We start from the raw sequence: 17913 nt of genomic DNA, 5'->3' as shown, positions 1-17913 counted from the left end.
GGAGAAAGGGGTACATGAGTTTTACTTTCATCTTTTCTTTTTCCTTTTGTACCTCGAGGTACCGGTACCTCGAGATGCCAAATCGTTTTTCACCATTAAATCTAGCTAAATAGGATGTACACTGTTGGATCCAATGATCAGAAACGATTTGGTACCGCGAGATACCGATACCTCAAGGTACAAAAGGAAGTATGGAAGTAAAATTCTAATATATTTGGTAGGCTATCTTATCCTACCCGGCAAAAAAAAAAGTTTCGATCAGACAATTTTCACCAGCAGCATGAAAACATCCAAATGCATGTTCAAACATTCTTCAGAGCATGTAAACACAGATTGGGCCAAGTTGCTGAGCGCCTAAGTGCAAGCATTCGCTCAGCCATGAGAGACGAACATCCTTGCCCCTAGTAGATCTGAAAGGCAGGACTGAAAATTGGTGAGTTTTGGAGATCACAGTGCTCCATCTGAATACCATGGGCTACAGGTCGCCATTTCACTGTACAGTTAATCATCTCCATGCCTCTTCAGGCTCACTCCGCTGTACTTCACCTCATCTCCATTGCGGTGCAAGTAAATTTCCATGCAAATCCCGGGGGTAGACAAGCTAAGTAGCTCCATGCACACCTCCTCGCTGACTGAATGATCAAATCTTAGAGTAATCGTCTTGAGCATTGGCACCCATCTCAACAGTTGTTTCACAAAAGATATTTCATACTCTGTTCCACTCAAATTTTTCATTTCAACTTTCTGGAGAAAATTCAAGCAGATATTCATTGTTTCCCAGACTTGAGGCTGATGACAAATGCAGTTAAATGAGCAACGAATCTGTTCACCATAAAACGAAGAGCACATAAGACATTGAATTTTAAGATTATTATGAAAAATACAGATAAAAGGAAGTCAGGAACAATATAGGCAAACAGAGATGGCCATTCTTATTCAATCCTTATTCGTATGAGTAATATGTCTTTAAAGCTAATCATCTCCAGATGTGATGTGTGCAGAAAGGGAGAAAAAATTGAAAAATATAGTGACTGAAATTAAATTTTCATCATAGATATATTTAGGATTTGAATTATCATTTGGGGTGTTTTGCTTGAAAGTCTCATCAACCTTGCATCCACTACGGCCACATCATGCCCATATCAATCACCCAAACTGTGCAACATTTGCAGCAGCATTCCAGTCACTCCTATTTATCAAAGAAATCCAAAGCAGAACTGTAACACTTCAATCGAACTTGCCGATTATAGTCTGGAGAGGGAAAGACTACTACTATCTTTATCCTAAAATATAAGTATTTCTACATTGTTTTGCAGGAATTAAGGTTGAGTAGAATACATTATGGTGTACTTTAATAGATGAGGGTAGAAATATACGCGGGAAACAATGAAAATAATTTTGAACAAGAAATGATTGATTGGACAAGTAGTACCAATGTACCATGAATAGTGTCATAAATACTTACATTTTGACACAAGTTTAAATACTAAAAATGCTTATATTTTAAAATGGAAGAAGTAATTTTAAGAGATAAAACATGGAGGGCATATCAGTAATCGGATTGACACATTAAGTACTACCACTCATAGTTAAAGAATCAAGCGTAGGTGCATTAGATTGCAAATACTTCTAACACCTTGCTAGAAACCAAGGTATTTAATCACATTGAAAGGGTATACATTACTCCACCTTCCACAAATGATTTATGTATCTGGATGTACATCAAGATCAAGGCTGAATTTGCATGCATTATCTCACATTGAATTAACCCTGCCATCCTTAATTTGAAGGAAAAATCGCATGCATATGAGACAAAATACAATCGCCATGAACAAGTTTACATGCATGCATGCTCGGGCATCGGGGCTTGTGACACGTGCAAATACGTAGGTCATTTGTGGAAGGAGAGAATACCTTACTGCCATCGTCGAAGTCCATATCCAGTTGCCTTATACTGGTACACATCCTAAGAAAATGGAATAGACAAGGTCCAAAGGCATGTCCTCTTGTACAGAACTTCAGACATAGGATTTCGACGGCAGGGAGCGTCTTCTCGGCTTCCACCATGAGATCAAAGTTAGCCAAGAACTGCAAATTAATAGAAATTCACAACGTGAAGAAAGGATGGGACAAAGTGGACACTGCAGATGTCTATGCTCATCGAAAAATATAAGACTGCAGATGAATAACTTCCAACTTTATGACATGAGCAAAACAACTTTATGAACTAATTTACTAAGATACTAGTAACTTCATAAACTAAGATACTAGTAACTGCCACTGTTTTGAGCTACAAAACCATTAGTACAAGGTACATTAGCTCCATAATATAATGCAAAATCTGGGAAAAGATCCACGCACAAATGGATACATGAGAAGGATATGAACTTCACGGGCTGACACAAAACGCTGCAGGAGTGGCAGAGACTGCGAATTTCCAACATCATGTATTCTGCTCGGCGCGCCGCAGACAGCGAGACTCCAGAGGCGTGGCATCGCACTGAATTGGACCAAGAGCGGATCGAACCCATCAATCCAGTGAAGTTCCTCAACCGCCGGAGCAGATATGTCAGCGCTTGCCACACTCGTGACGAGGCAATTGTTCACACCTAGTTCTTTAAGCACAGGAGCAACAACCGTGAGCCGCTCCAAGCCTCGCAGGCAGAACAGACGAACACGGAGGAGAGACTCGGAGCGGATGGCAAGATGTGACGAGACATAAGATTTGCCGAGGATGAGGTGCTGTAGCGAAGGACAACCCTCCGATGAGACCGCGCCGCCGAGATCGCGCTGGTTCTGTTTGTCCAAGCGGGTCAACATCATCACCGTGAGCTTCGCGAAGACGCCGGTTGGTGGCAGCCGGATGCCAAGGTGGTCGGGTAGGTTGATGATGATCTCCGTGGCCTTGTTGAAGCACGGGATCTGAAACGTGCCCCCGACCCCAGCCGCCCCCGCCGCCGGATTTTGGTTCGCCGGCGTGATGATCTCGAAGCAGAGCTCGCCTTCGAGGCGGGGCGCGGCCAATCCGAGGACCGCGGCGATCTTATCCGGGACGCGGCCGCTAGCAACGGTAAGCTCGTGGCGGACATGCAGCTTGTGGAGGACCGGGGCGGGGTGGCGGCGGAGGACGGCGCGGACGCTGGCGAGGTCGGTGACGTCGGGGAACCGCAGCTCCGTGAGGGTGGTCCAGAGGTGGCGCCAGTGGCGGGAGAGGGCGCTGATCCGCGCGGCCTCGGCGGTGGAGGGGAGGCGGAGGAGGATGAGACGGAGGACGTCGTCGGGGAGAGCGCTGAGGTGGTCTTCGCCGGCGCCGCCCGCCATTGCCCGCTTCGAGCTCGTCGCCGGAGAGGGTTTTGGAAATGGGATTTGGTTGGATGCCGTTATTTGCTTTGATTTCGAGGCCGAACCGACTTGAGGAGTATTTATAGTCTGTAATTCTGGTGAAAAGAAAGAGTAAACTGTGCTGAAAAAAAAGGAAAGAGAAAAATTAGGAATAAGTAGCAACGCTTGTTACAGCGAAATAACACGTCATGAATTATATCAGTACGGAACTGAAGCTCTATAAAATAGCATCGCATTGCATTTTGAAATCTGTTTTAAACCCTTAAGCCCTCGTTACTGTGTCATGGTTATTAGAACAATTAGAAAAAGTTAATATGATAGATTAACAGTTATACATCAGGTGATTTAGTTTAACTTCTACGTATTGTAAAGTAAATTAAGTCCAATTTAGAGTAAATTACGTCCACAATACATGAACTTGAATGGTCGGTGCAAATAGGTATAACACTTGTAAATTGCTCACTTCGATACAATAACTTGGTTAGTTGGTGTGAACCAAACCAAAATAATCAACACAAGCAAAATTGCTCTAAATTAGCACACATTGATGACATAGTAGCATACATGTATTAGCTAGTGGGATTTGGAGATCTTATTTCGAATTCAAATAAAAAGAGAAATTAGATGTGCAAAAGTTCAATTTTCATGTCGAGGATAGAGAATTAATTTTATTTATTGGGATAAATAATCTCTATATAACTCACTAATGTCTATTTATATGTTATAATTGTTATCCATACAATTAACTCCTAAAAAATCATTTTAATTTTCATGTTCATGTTGAGACACTCTTATATCATTTATATCATTGAAAGTGTATTTTTATGATCGGATTAATTAATTATTTTCTTCAGTTAGCCTATATCTTGAAAATGCTGCTGCAGCAGCAGCAGCAGCAGCACCAACAACAACAACAACAACAACAACAACAACAACAACAACAACAACAACAACAACAACAATAATAATAATAATAACAACAACACATTGTCAGTATAAAATTTTAATGTGTAACCATAATTACATATCATTATGTATCATATTAGATCAATTTACTTGTGTAGATTGCTTTGGCTCAAGTTTGCATAAATGAGTCAAGTCATTCTACCCCAATAAACAATTTGTAAGTTATTGTATCTATTTGTACCCACCGTATAAGTTCGTGTACCGTGAATGCAATTTACTTTTTTTTAACTATTTAAATGATATTAAAAAAGAGGGGTAAGAGTTTAAATTCCATCCCTACCTTTTGACCTTTTCTTAAATCTTTCTGTTTTTTTTAAAAAACCAAATGATATATTTTGAATGAAAATAATTTGTGAATAATTTTTTATATACATGTTCATAGTGATTTAAAAACCAAGACTAAAAAATAAACTATGATGAAAAACTTTAAAATCAATTCTAAATTTAAATGTAAGGTTGAAAATACAAATTTTGGCTTATGAGCATAAGTAAAATGAAGAGGGGGACTTGCCCCAGAACTCTCGGAGACAAAGATTAAGGCCCCGTTTCTTTCCACTTAGGATTATTATAATCTAGATTATTGAGAGTTAGCTGAAAGAAACAGATAACTTATTGAGATAACTTATTGGGAAAATGCCATATTACCAGATTTCCCCTTTCCATTCATATTCTGCACTTACAGGGCCCTCTGAGGGGAAATCTAGCGATCACAGATGCACGGCATGTGCAAAAACAGCCTTGTGTGGTTATTCCTCGAGGGGGAGAGATTGGAGAAGATTGAGGGGAAATAATTTCACATCACAATAGACGTGAAATAAATCCCTTCCTGATTCCCTTAAATCCTCTATAATAGAGATTAACCGAACAAGCCTTAAGAGAACAGCCTTAAAGAGAACAGTATTACCGAGGAACCAGAAGACAGGTAGAAGGTAAAACTTCAGCTCATGAACATGGGCATTATTGCATCAAATTGGTACAATAAACAAGACTGATTAGTACAACGGCAGCCTAAATAAATATGCAAGCCCGACGGCCATCACACGGTCAAATGGCACTGCCAACAAATCGAATTCGGAACAAGCTAACTTAAGGTGGAGAAGGAAGCAACAGGGCCAGATAAACAGGGCCCGAAACTAACCTGCCTGTCAAACTCCAGGGTTTAAAACTACACTAACACAGCAACACATAATTAATTAATAATGTATTAGGCAAGCTACTGAACACGGCCATAGGAGCGATGGATGTTCCATGTCTAGTAAGACACTTTGGAGATGATCGTTTGGTTTATTCGAAGAAGAAAAAGTTAAATGATATATTTGTAAATAAAAATAAATCATGAATAAAATTTTTATATACATATTTTAGCGACCCATAAGCTAAGACTGAAAATAAACGACGATAAAAAACTCAAAATCTACTCTAAACTTAAGGCTTAAAATTAAAATTTTAGTTTATAAGATGTAATATTCACAACTACAATAAACTTTTCCACCAAATTTCATTTTTATATTCCTTACGTACTCCTGTAACTAAAGCCATACCTCAATTTCCCCCTTTTGTCACTAAATCTAAAGATACCATGCAACTTTACTCAAACAAATTAGGCCCTGTTTAGATCCTTCAAAATGACAAAAGTTTTGCTATTTTGGAGTACTTTTTAGCAAAATGGATCTAAACACTAGGGTAAGAAAATGACAACTTTGCATTTGGCATTTGGCAGTCTAGAGTAGCAAATTTCGTCAAAAGGCGCATAGGGATGCGGACCACCTCTCACTTTTATCCAAAAAATGACAACTTTTACGTGCCTCTAAACACCAAGTTACAAAAATGCAATGTCAAAACTTTTGTTACCAAAACTTTTATCATTTACCATTTGCTATTTCAAATGAATCTAAACGGGCCCTTAGACAGGGAGCAAACCACATAGTGAACAGTGAAACACAAGAAAGAAGGCTGCACCCATGAGAAGATTAAAAAAAAGGCGGTGACACGTGGCAAAGCAGAAAAAAAACAAGTGTGACCAAGAAAATACCACAAAGACAAAAAAAAGGAAAAGAGAGAAATCTTTTTCTTTTCCTTTTCGGAGAGTGAAGAGAGAGCCCGGGCCCACACCACCTGGATACCAATCCTATACGGCTACACCAATCCTAGGACCCTTCCCGAAACGCCGCGGCACGATCCCAGCCGTCCGATCCGCCTAATCCGAGCAGTGTACGGTCCGGATTCGCCAAACCCCCTCCTATAAATATCCGCCTCACCCGTCCCCTCCACCCACCCATCCACCCCTCTCTTCCTCCTCGCGCTGCCACCCCCACCGCCATTGGAGCGACACGCGCCACCTCCGAGAAGAGAGAGAGAGAGAGATTGATGGGGGCTGCGGGGACGATGGAGAGGGAGCTCCTGGAGGCGTTCGAGGCGGTGAGGAAGGCCGCGGACGCGGTCGGGGAGGGGGAGTCGCCGGAGGCCGCCCGCTGCGTCGACGCGCTGCGGAGGCTGCGGGGCGCCCGCGTCACCACCGCCGCCCTCGTATCCACGCAGGTGAGCCGCCGCCTCCGCCTCCCCCCGGCCCTGACTGACTCGCCGTTGTTTTTGTTCCGCGCTCGCGAGCGTTCCTAGGAGATTAGGGCAAAAAAAAATAAAATAAAATAAAGGGTATCTGCTCTGTATGTTCCGAGCGGTTTAGGGAATTTCGGCGCGGGGTCGTGCCGAGGAGGGGGAATGTGGATTCCTGGAACACAAATTTTAGGGCCGTTTTGTGGGTTCAGATTCGATTGCATGGTTAGAATTTTCAATTTTCGCGTAATAGTGTTTTTACTTTTATGCTATATTCATGCGGGGTTCTTAGATGTGAAAATGTTTGGGATTTTGAACATTAGGATACCTGTTTGCGCTGCTGCAAGTCTAAGGAATATCCAGATTTATTGATTTGGTAGGCTGGTAGCCGTGCTGATTGTACGGACGCCCCATCCAGGGGGCTTGGTTGGGTTAGATTTGGATAAGGGATGGCAACAATGCAATCATTGGGATTTCCTTAATGTTTGTTGAAACATGGGTTTTACTGCGTATAGGCGTTGGTACTGATTTTGCCTGAGGTGGTGTCAGACCTGGTATGGGTTTCTACTTGTGAGCCCATTATTTGGGAAATCACCTATGTGGACTTTTCTCCTGCTTAGGAGAAAATGAAGTTGGGTGATTTTGCCCAATGAGCTGTGTTGGTCATTCAATTTGTTTGCGCGGGAGAATAGTATGTTACACGAACAGGGTCGGACCCAAGCCCTAGGCAGCCTGGGCCATGGTTTGGTTCCTGGGACAGTAGGCTCATTATCCACTTCAATTTTTCACTATCTTGTAATAATCTTGGTCCAAATTCAAGGTTCTAAAAAGAGGTGTGCGGTTTCGTGTTGCCACCCCACCTTGTAGGGCTTATGCAGCATAATCAGATGGTTATCTGGTATAATCGGGGCGCTAATGTGGCTTAAGAGGTACAAGGTTGGGGCACTAGCTCCTTGTATGTGGTGTACTAAACTTTTTTTAGAACACTGCTTGAATTACCAAATAACAGTGTGACGGCCTTGGTCCCTTTCTGGATCCGCCCCTGCACATGCAGGCGTACCTCGTTATGCAAATACTTTTTTTGTGGGGTGGGGTAGTGTCTCATGGTGGAAGTCTTTCGTAATAAAAAGCAAAACATATTGAAAGCAAAAACTGTATAGTTCGTAGAAGACTGTGGATTGTCACCTGATGTTGGTAAAAATTAATTTCTTGTTGTCACTATAAGATGAGAGCAATTTTAGATTCCTTCCATCTTTTCATCACGGCCAAATAAAAATTTACCAAATTTTAAGCGATGCTGCTCTAACAGTAGATGACAGCAGTTGCTGAGCATTTACTTGTTGACTCTTGCATTCCTTCTTGCTGGTGCATATAATCTTTAGGATTGGTTCCAAAAAATTTGCACCCTGAAGCTCTTATGCTCTAACAGTAGATGACAGCAGTTGCCTAGCGTTACTTGTTGATGACCGTGCATTCTGCTCATACATATTATCTTGCATACCATTTTAGCCAAGCACCCAGTGTTTAGCTGTTATTGCTTTAATTATTGGTCTGTCCAGTTGTGTAATATATGTAATTCCACCTGTTTTGCTTCCTGTTTAGCTCAGCATGGCTAGCTTCCAAATGTTTTCCTTTCATAATGTTATGGTGTTTCTTCTTCATGATAACATCACTATCTTCCCAGGATCTTTCTTCCATCACATCTGACATTTTGATATTAATGTGGACAGCTAAAACATCGTAACATATGCACATGTTGTTTGGGAAATACTACTCTCTTTTATTTCACATAATAATATCACTTGCAAATCTAATATCTTTGTTTATCAATGTTGACATTGCGTTGCCACCAGTAGACTCACTCAGCAGAGCCTGGGACTAACATCTTTCCATAAGACATACTCATGGAGTACCCTTTTTTCATGAAGCGAGATGCCTTCAGTATTTAAGGTTTTTAGAATTTTCGAAAGCAAATTAAATTGTTAATGCCAACTCTTAGTATTGAGTTGTTGCTTTCACTTTCTTTCCATATCGTTCTCAAAACTGAGTGTCTAGGTACTTATTTCCTTTTGCAAGGATATTTATTTCATACCACTGGTTGCAATTCTCCCTTTAGGAGATTGAGTCTTCTGTGCTAACTCCAATTCTATCTTTTGTTCTGATAGGTGGGGAAACGTATCCGCTATCTCACCAAGCATCCTCACTCAAGCATAAAATCAACAGCTTCAGACTTATTAGGATACTGGAAAAAGGTTGTTATCGAAGAAGACAAGAAAAATGGGTCTCCGCAGAATGGAAAATCAAGTTCTACTATGGTAAAGATTGAGAAGGTGGAGCCTATGAAAATTGTGAAGGCATCACCAAGGGCTACTGTCAACAAAGATATGAATGTCAGTGTTGTGAAGCACAAAGGTGGAAAGGTTGAGAAGTTTTCAAATCCCGAGCTGAGAACCCTATCTGTCAAGGTTGAGAAAGTACAGAAGGAATCTCAGGAAGTATCTTCTGTTGAGAACCCATCTCCTGTCCAAAATGGTCGTCCAAGATTGACATCCATTGTTAAATGTGGCGATGCTAGTCGTGATAGGTTTCGGGTGATACTTGGTGATGCCTTCTCCAGAGTTTCTGAAGAGACTAGAAAGGATGACAGGGAGGAAGTGATGAACATGGTAGATAAAGTAGAAGCATGCGACCCTTTCAGGGTTGCCGTGACGGTGGAGTGTGCCTTGTTTCAGAAGCTGGGGAGTTTCAATGGACCTAATAAGCAAAGATACAGATCATTGATGTTCAATCTGAAGGATGATAACAACACAGACTTCCGGAGAAGGGTTCTTCTTGGGCAAATTGGGCCCGAGAGATTTGCTGACCTAACTCCTGCAGAGATGGCGAGCGACACAAGGAAGCTTGAGAACAAGAAGATCCAGGAGAAGGCTCTGTTCGAGTGTGAGCGCGGGGGAGCCCCAAAGGCGACAACTGACCAGTTCAAGTGCGGCAGGTGTGGCCAGCGCAAGACTACCTACTATCAGCTGCAGACGCGGAGCGCCGACGAGCCGATGACGACGTTCGTGACCTGCGTGAACTGCAACAATCACTGGAAGTTCTGCTGAGCTCTAGGTAGTACAGCCTGCTGAAAGTGTTGCTGTGTTAGTGTAGTGTTAAACCCTGGAGTTTGACAGGCAGGTTAGTTTCGGGCCCTGTTGTTTCCTTTTCTCCCTTAAGTTAGCTTGTTCCGAATTCGATTTGTTGGTAGTGCCATGTGACCGTGTAATGGCCGTCGGGCTTGCATATTTATTTAGGCTTCCGTTGTACTAATCAGTCTTGTTTATTGTACCAATTTGATGCAATAATGGTCATGTTCATGAGCTGAAGTTTTACCCTTTCTACCTACCTTCTGGTTCCTTGGTAATACTGTTCTCTTAAGATGATTGATTTGCAGCTGTGTTTTGCACATGCCGTGCATCTGTGATGCCTAGCCTAGATTTCTCCCAGAGGGCCCTGCAAGTGCAGAACATGAATGGAAAGGGGAAATTGGGTAATATTTTCCCAACTGTCTGTTTCGCTTTTCCTCTGCTTAATCCTGTCTCCGGGAGTTCTGGGCCAAGTCCTGTCTTCCAGGAGTTCTCATCCCCCATCATAAATTTAGAATTGATCGTAAGTTTTTTTTATTGTAGTTTATTTTATAGCTTTAGCTTTTGGATCGACATAAAAACGTACTTAAAAAAATACTCGCAATTTTTTTATGTTTATAACCAAAATTTGAATTTTCAACCTTACATTTAGAATTGATTTTAAAGTTTTTCATCGTAGTTTATTTTTTAGTGTTGGTTTTTCAATCGATATGAACATTTGAACATTGTTGACGTCGAAAATGTGATCCGACGTGTCACACACGAAGACCTGGGAGTCAATCTTAGACAGCTCCAGTCTAGGACCTAAATTCTTAGAAGGTGTACGGGCGTGCCAGTCATTTTTAATTTTGTAACTGACAAGATAAACAATAAAACAAGCCGATCGGCTATCGAGTCGATAGGTAACTAATAATCCAGGACCTAAATTCTTAGAAGATGCACGGGCGTGCCAGTCAGTTTGATTCTGTAACTGACAAGATAAACAATAAAACAAGCCGATCGGCTATCGAGTCGATAGATAACTAATAATCCAGCCAATCGAAGGTTGACGCAGCAGTATTTAGCCGATAGATAGAGCAATCGGCTGTAAAAAGCTTAGATCGGCTAGAAAACTAGATAGAAATAAACTTAAATTAAATATTAGACCAACGTAATCTGCTAAGTTCCTTATTAATCTTACTCGATCGGACGAGCCCCTATAACCAGATCGAACTAGACGTACAGAGATTGGACTTAACCAAGACAGTATACAGTCAAGCACAATATGATTATAAGAAACACGAAGATCGATAAGGCTAATAAATAAACCGACAAATTACTTGGAATAAACAATGAATCATGTGCTACGATCGGCTAAAACCAATTTACGGGTAATTCTCATAAGCCAATGCAACATAAATAATTACCGATCTAACTAAAGCAAGCCGATTGGTATAACAATAACGCAGTAAGGCAATCGGCTATTCTATTGATGTAAATATAATAAGCATGTAGATCAGCAAAGATCATTGGATATTGATGTAAATATAATAAGCATGTAGATCGGCAAAGATCATTGGATATAAACAACTGACAAACGACCAAGATCTATAAAATATCTAGCCCAGATTGCTGAGAATAATCATAGAAGATCGGACCCAACCGAGACAGTTCAAGATTACGCCTAACAATGTTAGCTAGATACTAAATAGATCTAGATTGCTATCAACCTAACGAGCCGATGACCGATAATTTATCGGCATAAAACTATGAGCAAGATACATCAATCTGATATAAACCATCTGACAAACGCAATCTACTATATTGGACCTAACCGAGACAGTACTAGATTGAATATGTCAAACAACGAATATCAAACCAACATAGATTAACTAAAATGGTCGACCAGATCAACTCAAAATACTGAAGTAACTCAAGTCGACACTAATACGATAACTAGTAATCGCGCAACCAGATTAGAAGATCGGACCGAACTGAGACAGTCCTAATCTGCCCTTGCGATTACCGTGGCCCGGCGGAACAATGGACTTACCCCTCCGCCGAAGATCGAAGCGATGCAGCCCCGCGTCAAGTGCCAAGTTCCGCCAGAGTTGAAACCTCGAAAGAGGGCGGCGATGCGCCGAAAGTAGTTGATCTAATTATGATATAGATGATTTACAACGACCCCAGGCATACATATTTATACCCTCAGGTAAATGCTAGTCCATGTCGGACACGACTCTTAATAGATAAAAAGAAATAACAAGCTCCTATTTAGATCTATCCCTGACACACAAGTCTTGACCGGACTCAATCAACCTTAGAGATAAAATGAAAATCCTAACTAACTCTAATTAATAGATAAATTTACGTCGCCAAGTCTCGGTTTTCACGATTCCTTCTCGAATCCGGTCTCTTCTAGATAAGAATTTCATCTGCTAGTTGCGTCTTTCCTTGACCGAATCCACCAAGAAAATTTACCAAATTTTGGTGTTAACAAACACGTATATAAAAATTTTATTCACAAATTATTTTCGTTCAAAATATTTCATTTGGTTCTTTCTTAGAAAAAAACAGAAAGATTTAAGAAAAGGTCAAAAGTTGGGATTTAAACTCTCGCCTCTCTTTTTTATGTCATTTAAATAGTTAAAAATTAATATAATAGATTAATATGTGATATATCGCTTTACAAACACCAATATCTAAATTTGATTTCTACAATTTATTAAAAAATAAATTGGACTTTAATTATTGTATGCATATTTAGAGACATAATTATTTTTTTACGGTATGTAGAAGTCAAATTAAATCATGTTTGTATACCGATGTATATAATCTATCCTATTAGCTTTTTCTAATTGTTGAGATAACCATTTAGATGACACATTAACAGGGGATATCATCTTAAAGCATCTCCAACAGGCACTTTATTAGCCTCTTGAAGCTAAATTTTAGTTATTTAAGATAAAGAAAAAGGGTCTAACAAACTGGCCAACCGGATGGCTTGGCCATCCGGCTGCCCAAGCCATCTGGCTTGGCCAAACGCGCTCCTTCGTTGGCTAGCATTTGCCCAGCCAAAACGGCTTGCCAAACAGTGGTCCCGCATGCTGCTACTCTTCTACGCGGTCGTCGTTGCCAGGGGTCATCGTCGTGGCCATCATCACGAGCCGCTAGCGTCATCGCCGTACCCCCAAAGCTGTGCGCCGCTGAAGCCCGCCGAAGTTGTCCACCGCCGAAGCCGTTTGCCACCCCGCGCCGCTGCCTTCCGCCACCCCGCGCCACACCACCTCCCACCGTCGCATCGCTATTGCCGTTGACCTCTCTGACTAGTCTGCCTACGGCTTCCGTTGGGTCTTCACTAATTACCTCTGCCCTAGGGACGCCCGAGAGTTGCCATTGCCGTGAGAGCTGTCGTCGCCCCCGTCGTCGAGCCACCCTAGTCCGCCGTCATCGCGTCTCCTCCGTACATCGACGAACTACTCCCACGTCGCCCGAGGCAGCCACCGTCGTCGCTGTCGGAGCCAGTTGATCTCATGCGTCGCTGTCCGTGGAGGTCATCGTTGTCAACACCACCGTCTGCTACGGTCTCCGGTCTCCAGCTGACACACATTCGGGAGAGAGAGGGAAAGGGAGGAGAGAAAAAGAAACATGAAGAAGAATAGGTGAGGCTGATACATGAGTTCATAGACTCTAAATAGAGAGGATGTATGAAGAGTTTGTTAGAGTAAATAACGAATTTAACTTCATAAATAAAACAGAGAGTTGTCAAATAGATATTTAGAGAGATAAATTTAAAGAGACTGATAAAAATACTGTTATGAAAATGCTCTTAAGAGCTTAAAACGGATTCCCAAAATTCAGTGCGATTTTCATGACGTGTTATTTCGCTGTAACAAGTGTTGCTACTTATTCCTGATTTTTCCCTTTCCTTTTTCTTTTTTCACCACAGTTACTCTTTTTTTCACCGGAATTACAGACTATAAATACTCCTAAAGTCGGTTCGGCCTCGAAATCAAAGCAAATAACGGCATCCAACCAAATCAAAGCAAATAACGGCATACAACCAAATCAGAAATCCCATTTCCAAAACCCTCTCCGGCGACGAACTCTTAGCGGGCAATGGCGGGCGGCGCCGGCGAAGACCACCTCAGCGCGCTCCCCGACGACGTCCTCCGTCTCATCCTCCTCCGCCTCCCCTCCACCGCCGAGGCCGCGCGGTTCAGCGCCCTCTCCCGCCGCTGGCGCGACCTCTGGACCACCCTCACGGAGCTGCGGTTCCCCGACGTCACCGACCTCGCCAGCGTCAGCGCCGTGCTCCGCCGCCACCCCGCCCCGGTCCTCCACAAGCTGCATGTCCGCCACGAGCTTACCGTTGCTAGCGGCCGCGTCCCGGATAAGATCGCCGCGGTCCTCGGCTTGGCCGCGCCCCTCCTCGAAGGCGAGCTCTGCTTCGAGATCATCACGCCGGCGAACCAAAATCCGGCGGCGGAGGCGGCTGAGATCGGGGGAGCGTTTCAGATCCCGTGCTTCAAGAAGGCCACGGAGATCATCATCATCCTATCCGACCACCTTGGCATCCGGCTGCCACCAATCGGCGTCTTCGCGAAGCTCACGGTGCTGCAGTTGAGCCACTTGGACAAACAGAACCAGCGCGATCTCGGCGGCGCGGTCTCGTCGGAGGGTTGTCCTTCGCTACAACACCTCCTCCTCATCAAATGTCATGTCTCGTCACATCTTGCCATCCGCTCCGAGTCTCTCCTCCGTGTTCATCTGTTTGAGCTGCGAGGCTTGGAGCGGCTCACGGTTGTTGCTCCTGTGCTTAAAGAACTAGGTGTGAACTATTGCTTCGTCATGAGTGTGGCAAGGGCTGACATATCTGCTCCGGCGGTTGAGGAACTTCACTGGATTGATGTGTTCGATCCGTTCTTGGTCCAATTCAGTGCGATGCCACGCCTCCGGAGTCTCGCTGTCTGGGGCGCGCCGTCCAGAATATATGATGTTGGAAAGTCGCACTCTCTGCCACTCCTGCAGCGTATTGTGTCAGCCCGTGAAGTTCATATCCTTCTGATGTATCCATTTGTGAGTGGATATTTTCCCAGATATTGCATTATATTATGAAGCTAATGGTTCAGACATCATTTCTGGAACTCCTAGTTAGACTCGAAACATAAACGTTGTTTTGCTCAGGTCATAAAGTTGGAGAAATCTGGAAGTTATTCATCTGTGAATTGCATATTTTCTTCACGTTGTGAATTTCTACTAATTTGCAGGACATTGCTAACTTTGATCTCATGGTGGAAGCAGAGAAGACGCTCCCTGCCGTCGAAATCCTATCTCTGAAGTTCTGTACAGGAGGACACGCCTTTGGACCTTGTCTATTCACTTTTCTTAGGATGTGTACCGGTATAAGGCAACTGAATCTGGACTTCGACGATGGCAGTAAGGTATTCTCTCCTTCCACAAATGACCTACGTATTTGCACGTGTCACTTCGGTTTTGTTGCCATATTAGATGGATGTCACAAGCGCCGAGGCCCGAGCATGCATGCATGCAAACTTGTTCATGGCGATTGTATTTTGTCTCATATGCATGCGATTTTCCCTTCAGATTACGGATGGTAGGGTTAATTCAATGTGAGATAATGCATGCAAATTCAGCCTTGATCTTCATGTACATCCAAATACATAAATCATTTGTGGAAGGTGGAGTAACGCAAATACCCTTTCAATGTAATTAAATACCTTGGTTTCTAGGAGGTGGTAGAAGTATTTGCAAACAACCTAGAAATACTTATATTTTAGGATAAAGATAGTAGGAGTCTTTCCCCTCTCCGGACTACAATCGGCAAGTTCGATTGAAGTGTTACAGTTCTGCTTTGGATTTCTTTGATAAATAGAAGTGACTGGAATGCTGCTGCAAATGTTGCTTAGTTTTCGGTGATTGAATGGGTATGATGTGGCCGTAGTGGATGCTAGGTTGATGAGACTTTCAAGCAAAACACCCCAAATGATAATTGAAATCCTAAAAATATATATGATGTAAATTTAATTTCAGTCAATATGTCTGCTACAGTTTTCAATTTTTCTCCATTTCTGCACATATCACATCTGTTTGCCTATATCTGTATCTTTTCATAATAACCTTAAAATTCAATGTCTTATGTGCTCTTCGTTTTATGGTGGACAGATTCGTTGCTCATTTGACTGCATTTGTCATCAGCCTCAAGTCTGGGAAACCATGAATATCCGCTTGAATTTGCTCCAGAAAGTTGAAATGAAAAATCTGAGTGGAGCAGAGTATGAAATATCTTTTGTGAAACGACTGTTGAGATGGGTGCCAATGCTCAAGACGATTACTCTAAGATTTGATCATTCAGTCAGCGAGGAGGTGTGCAAGGAGCTACTTAGCTCCTCTAGCCCCGGGATTTGCATGGAAATGTACTTGCACTGCAATGGAGATGAGGTGAAGTATAGCGGAGTGGACCTGGAGCCCATGATACTCAGTTAAAGGAGCACTGTGATCTCCAAAACCCACCAATTTTCAGTCCTTCCTTTCAGATCTACTAGGGCAACTTGGCCCCAATCTGTGACTACATGCTCTGAAGAATGTTTTAACATGCATTTGGATGTTTTCATGCAGCTGGTGGAAATTGTCTGATCGAAACTTTGCCCCCATTTAAATGTGAATGTTGTCTGACAGAAAGGTTCAAATATCAGTTTCATCTCTACTTCTGACTTTCTGTCATAGCAAGGTTTCACTCTACTTTCCAGTCTCTCTGTGAATTCAAATGACCAATCCAGTTTCTAGCCCTTGGGAATTGTCGCATTGACCTGGTGAATTCGTAGCCTCCACTCTGCTGTGTTGGGACTTATATGTATAAGCTGTATTAGAGTATATGTAGTATATAGACTGTAAAATTGATAATTTCCATATAGTGCAGGTATTTCCAAACATTATCTAAATTCAATCTCTATGAATTGTTACAAAATGAACAAGTATGGTTTGATTACAATACACATATTTGGAGTTATATTTGTTTGCAACTTGTAGGGATTAAATTTGATTTTGAATGTTTGTGTAGTGATATTCAGATGGAGCACTGTGATCTCCCAAACCCACCAATTTTCAGTCCTGCCTTTCAGATCTACTACGGGCAAGGATGTTCGTCTCTCATGGTTAGGATTTGTGTACTTGGTCATGCCTGAGTGAATGCTTGCACTTTGGCACTCAGCAACTTGGATATTTTCATGCTCTGAAGAATGTTTTGAACATGCATTTGGATATTTTCATGCTGCTGGTGAAAATTGTCTTATCGAAAGTTTGCCCCCATTTAAATGTGAATGTTGTCTGGCAGAAAGGTTCAGATATCAGTTTCAAAGTTCTACTTCAGGCCTCTGTCATTGCAAGGTTCCACGCTACTTTTCAGTTTCTCTGTGAATTCAAATGACCAATCCAGTTTCTTGCCCTTAGGAATTGTCGCATCGACCTGGTGAATTCACAGCCTCCACCCTGCTGTGTTGGGACTTAGATTATTCCACCACCCATATGTATAAGCTGTATTAGAGAGTATATGTAGTATATAGACTGTAAAATTGATAATTTCCATATAGTTCAGGTATCTCCAGACATCAATCGGCTCATAAACATCCATATGAATTGTAGCAAATTGAACATCTATGGTTTGATTACTTATACACATATTTTGAGTTATATTTGTTTTTTCTTTGCAACTTGTAGGTATTAAATTTGATTTTGCATGTTTGTTTACTGATATATAATATAACAATCTATCTTATCAATTTTACTTTTTATAATCATTTAGATGACATATAAAATAACAAGATATCCCTCAAGGGTTTAAAGGAATTTAGATGGCATGTAAAGTAGCAAAGGGATATCCCTCGGGGGTTTGAAATAGTTTCCCAAAATGTTCGAGCATCTCCAAGAT

At 42.1% G+C, this 17913-nt stretch overlaps 3 protein-coding genes across 3 annotated transcripts; 2 read left to right on the top strand and 1 right to left on the bottom strand.

The window, feature by feature from the left end:
* Positions 1–203: 203 nt before the first annotated feature.
* On the bottom strand, positions 204–3370 carry LOC102706671. The gene is made up of 3 exons (XM_015839581.2): positions 2362–3370; positions 1915–2088; positions 204–822 (listed from the first exon to the last, which is right to left on the bottom strand). Exons 1-3 carry the CDS (start codon positions 3319–3321, stop codon positions 502–504), a joined length of 1455 nt encoding a protein of 484 aa, XP_015695067.2. The 5' UTR covers positions 3322–3370; the 3' UTR covers positions 204–501.
* Positions 3371–6597: 3227 nt separating this feature from the next.
* LOC102719501 (transcription elongation factor TFIIS-like) lies at positions 6598–10239 on the top strand. Its single transcript, XM_006657509.2, has 2 exons — positions 6598–6846; positions 9027–10239. The coding sequence occupies exons 1-2, from the start codon at positions 6676–6678 to the stop codon at positions 9963–9965; spliced, it is 1110 nt and encodes a 369-aa protein (XP_006657572.1). The 5' UTR covers positions 6598–6675; the 3' UTR covers positions 9966–10239.
* A 3810-nt stretch (positions 10240–14049) lies between these two features.
* On the top strand, positions 14050–16910 carry LOC102706396 (putative FBD-associated F-box protein At5g56400). Its single transcript, XM_015839088.2, has 3 exons — positions 14050–15044; positions 15236–15409; positions 16152–16910. Exons 1-3 carry the CDS (start codon positions 14085–14087, stop codon positions 16470–16472), a joined length of 1455 nt encoding a protein of 484 aa, XP_015694574.2. The 5' UTR covers positions 14050–14084; the 3' UTR covers positions 16473–16910.
* The last annotated feature ends 1003 nt before the right edge of the window (positions 16911–17913 follow it).

This window comes from Oryza brachyantha, chromosome 7, assembly GCF_000231095.2.
Source record: "Oryza brachyantha chromosome 7, ObraRS2, whole genome shotgun sequence".
In the NCBI taxonomy this organism is placed as follows: Eukaryota; Viridiplantae; Streptophyta; class Magnoliopsida; order Poales; family Poaceae; genus Oryza; species Oryza brachyantha.
Note: the sequence above shows the minus strand (reverse complement) of the source record. Positions and strands in the feature narration are given on the sequence as shown.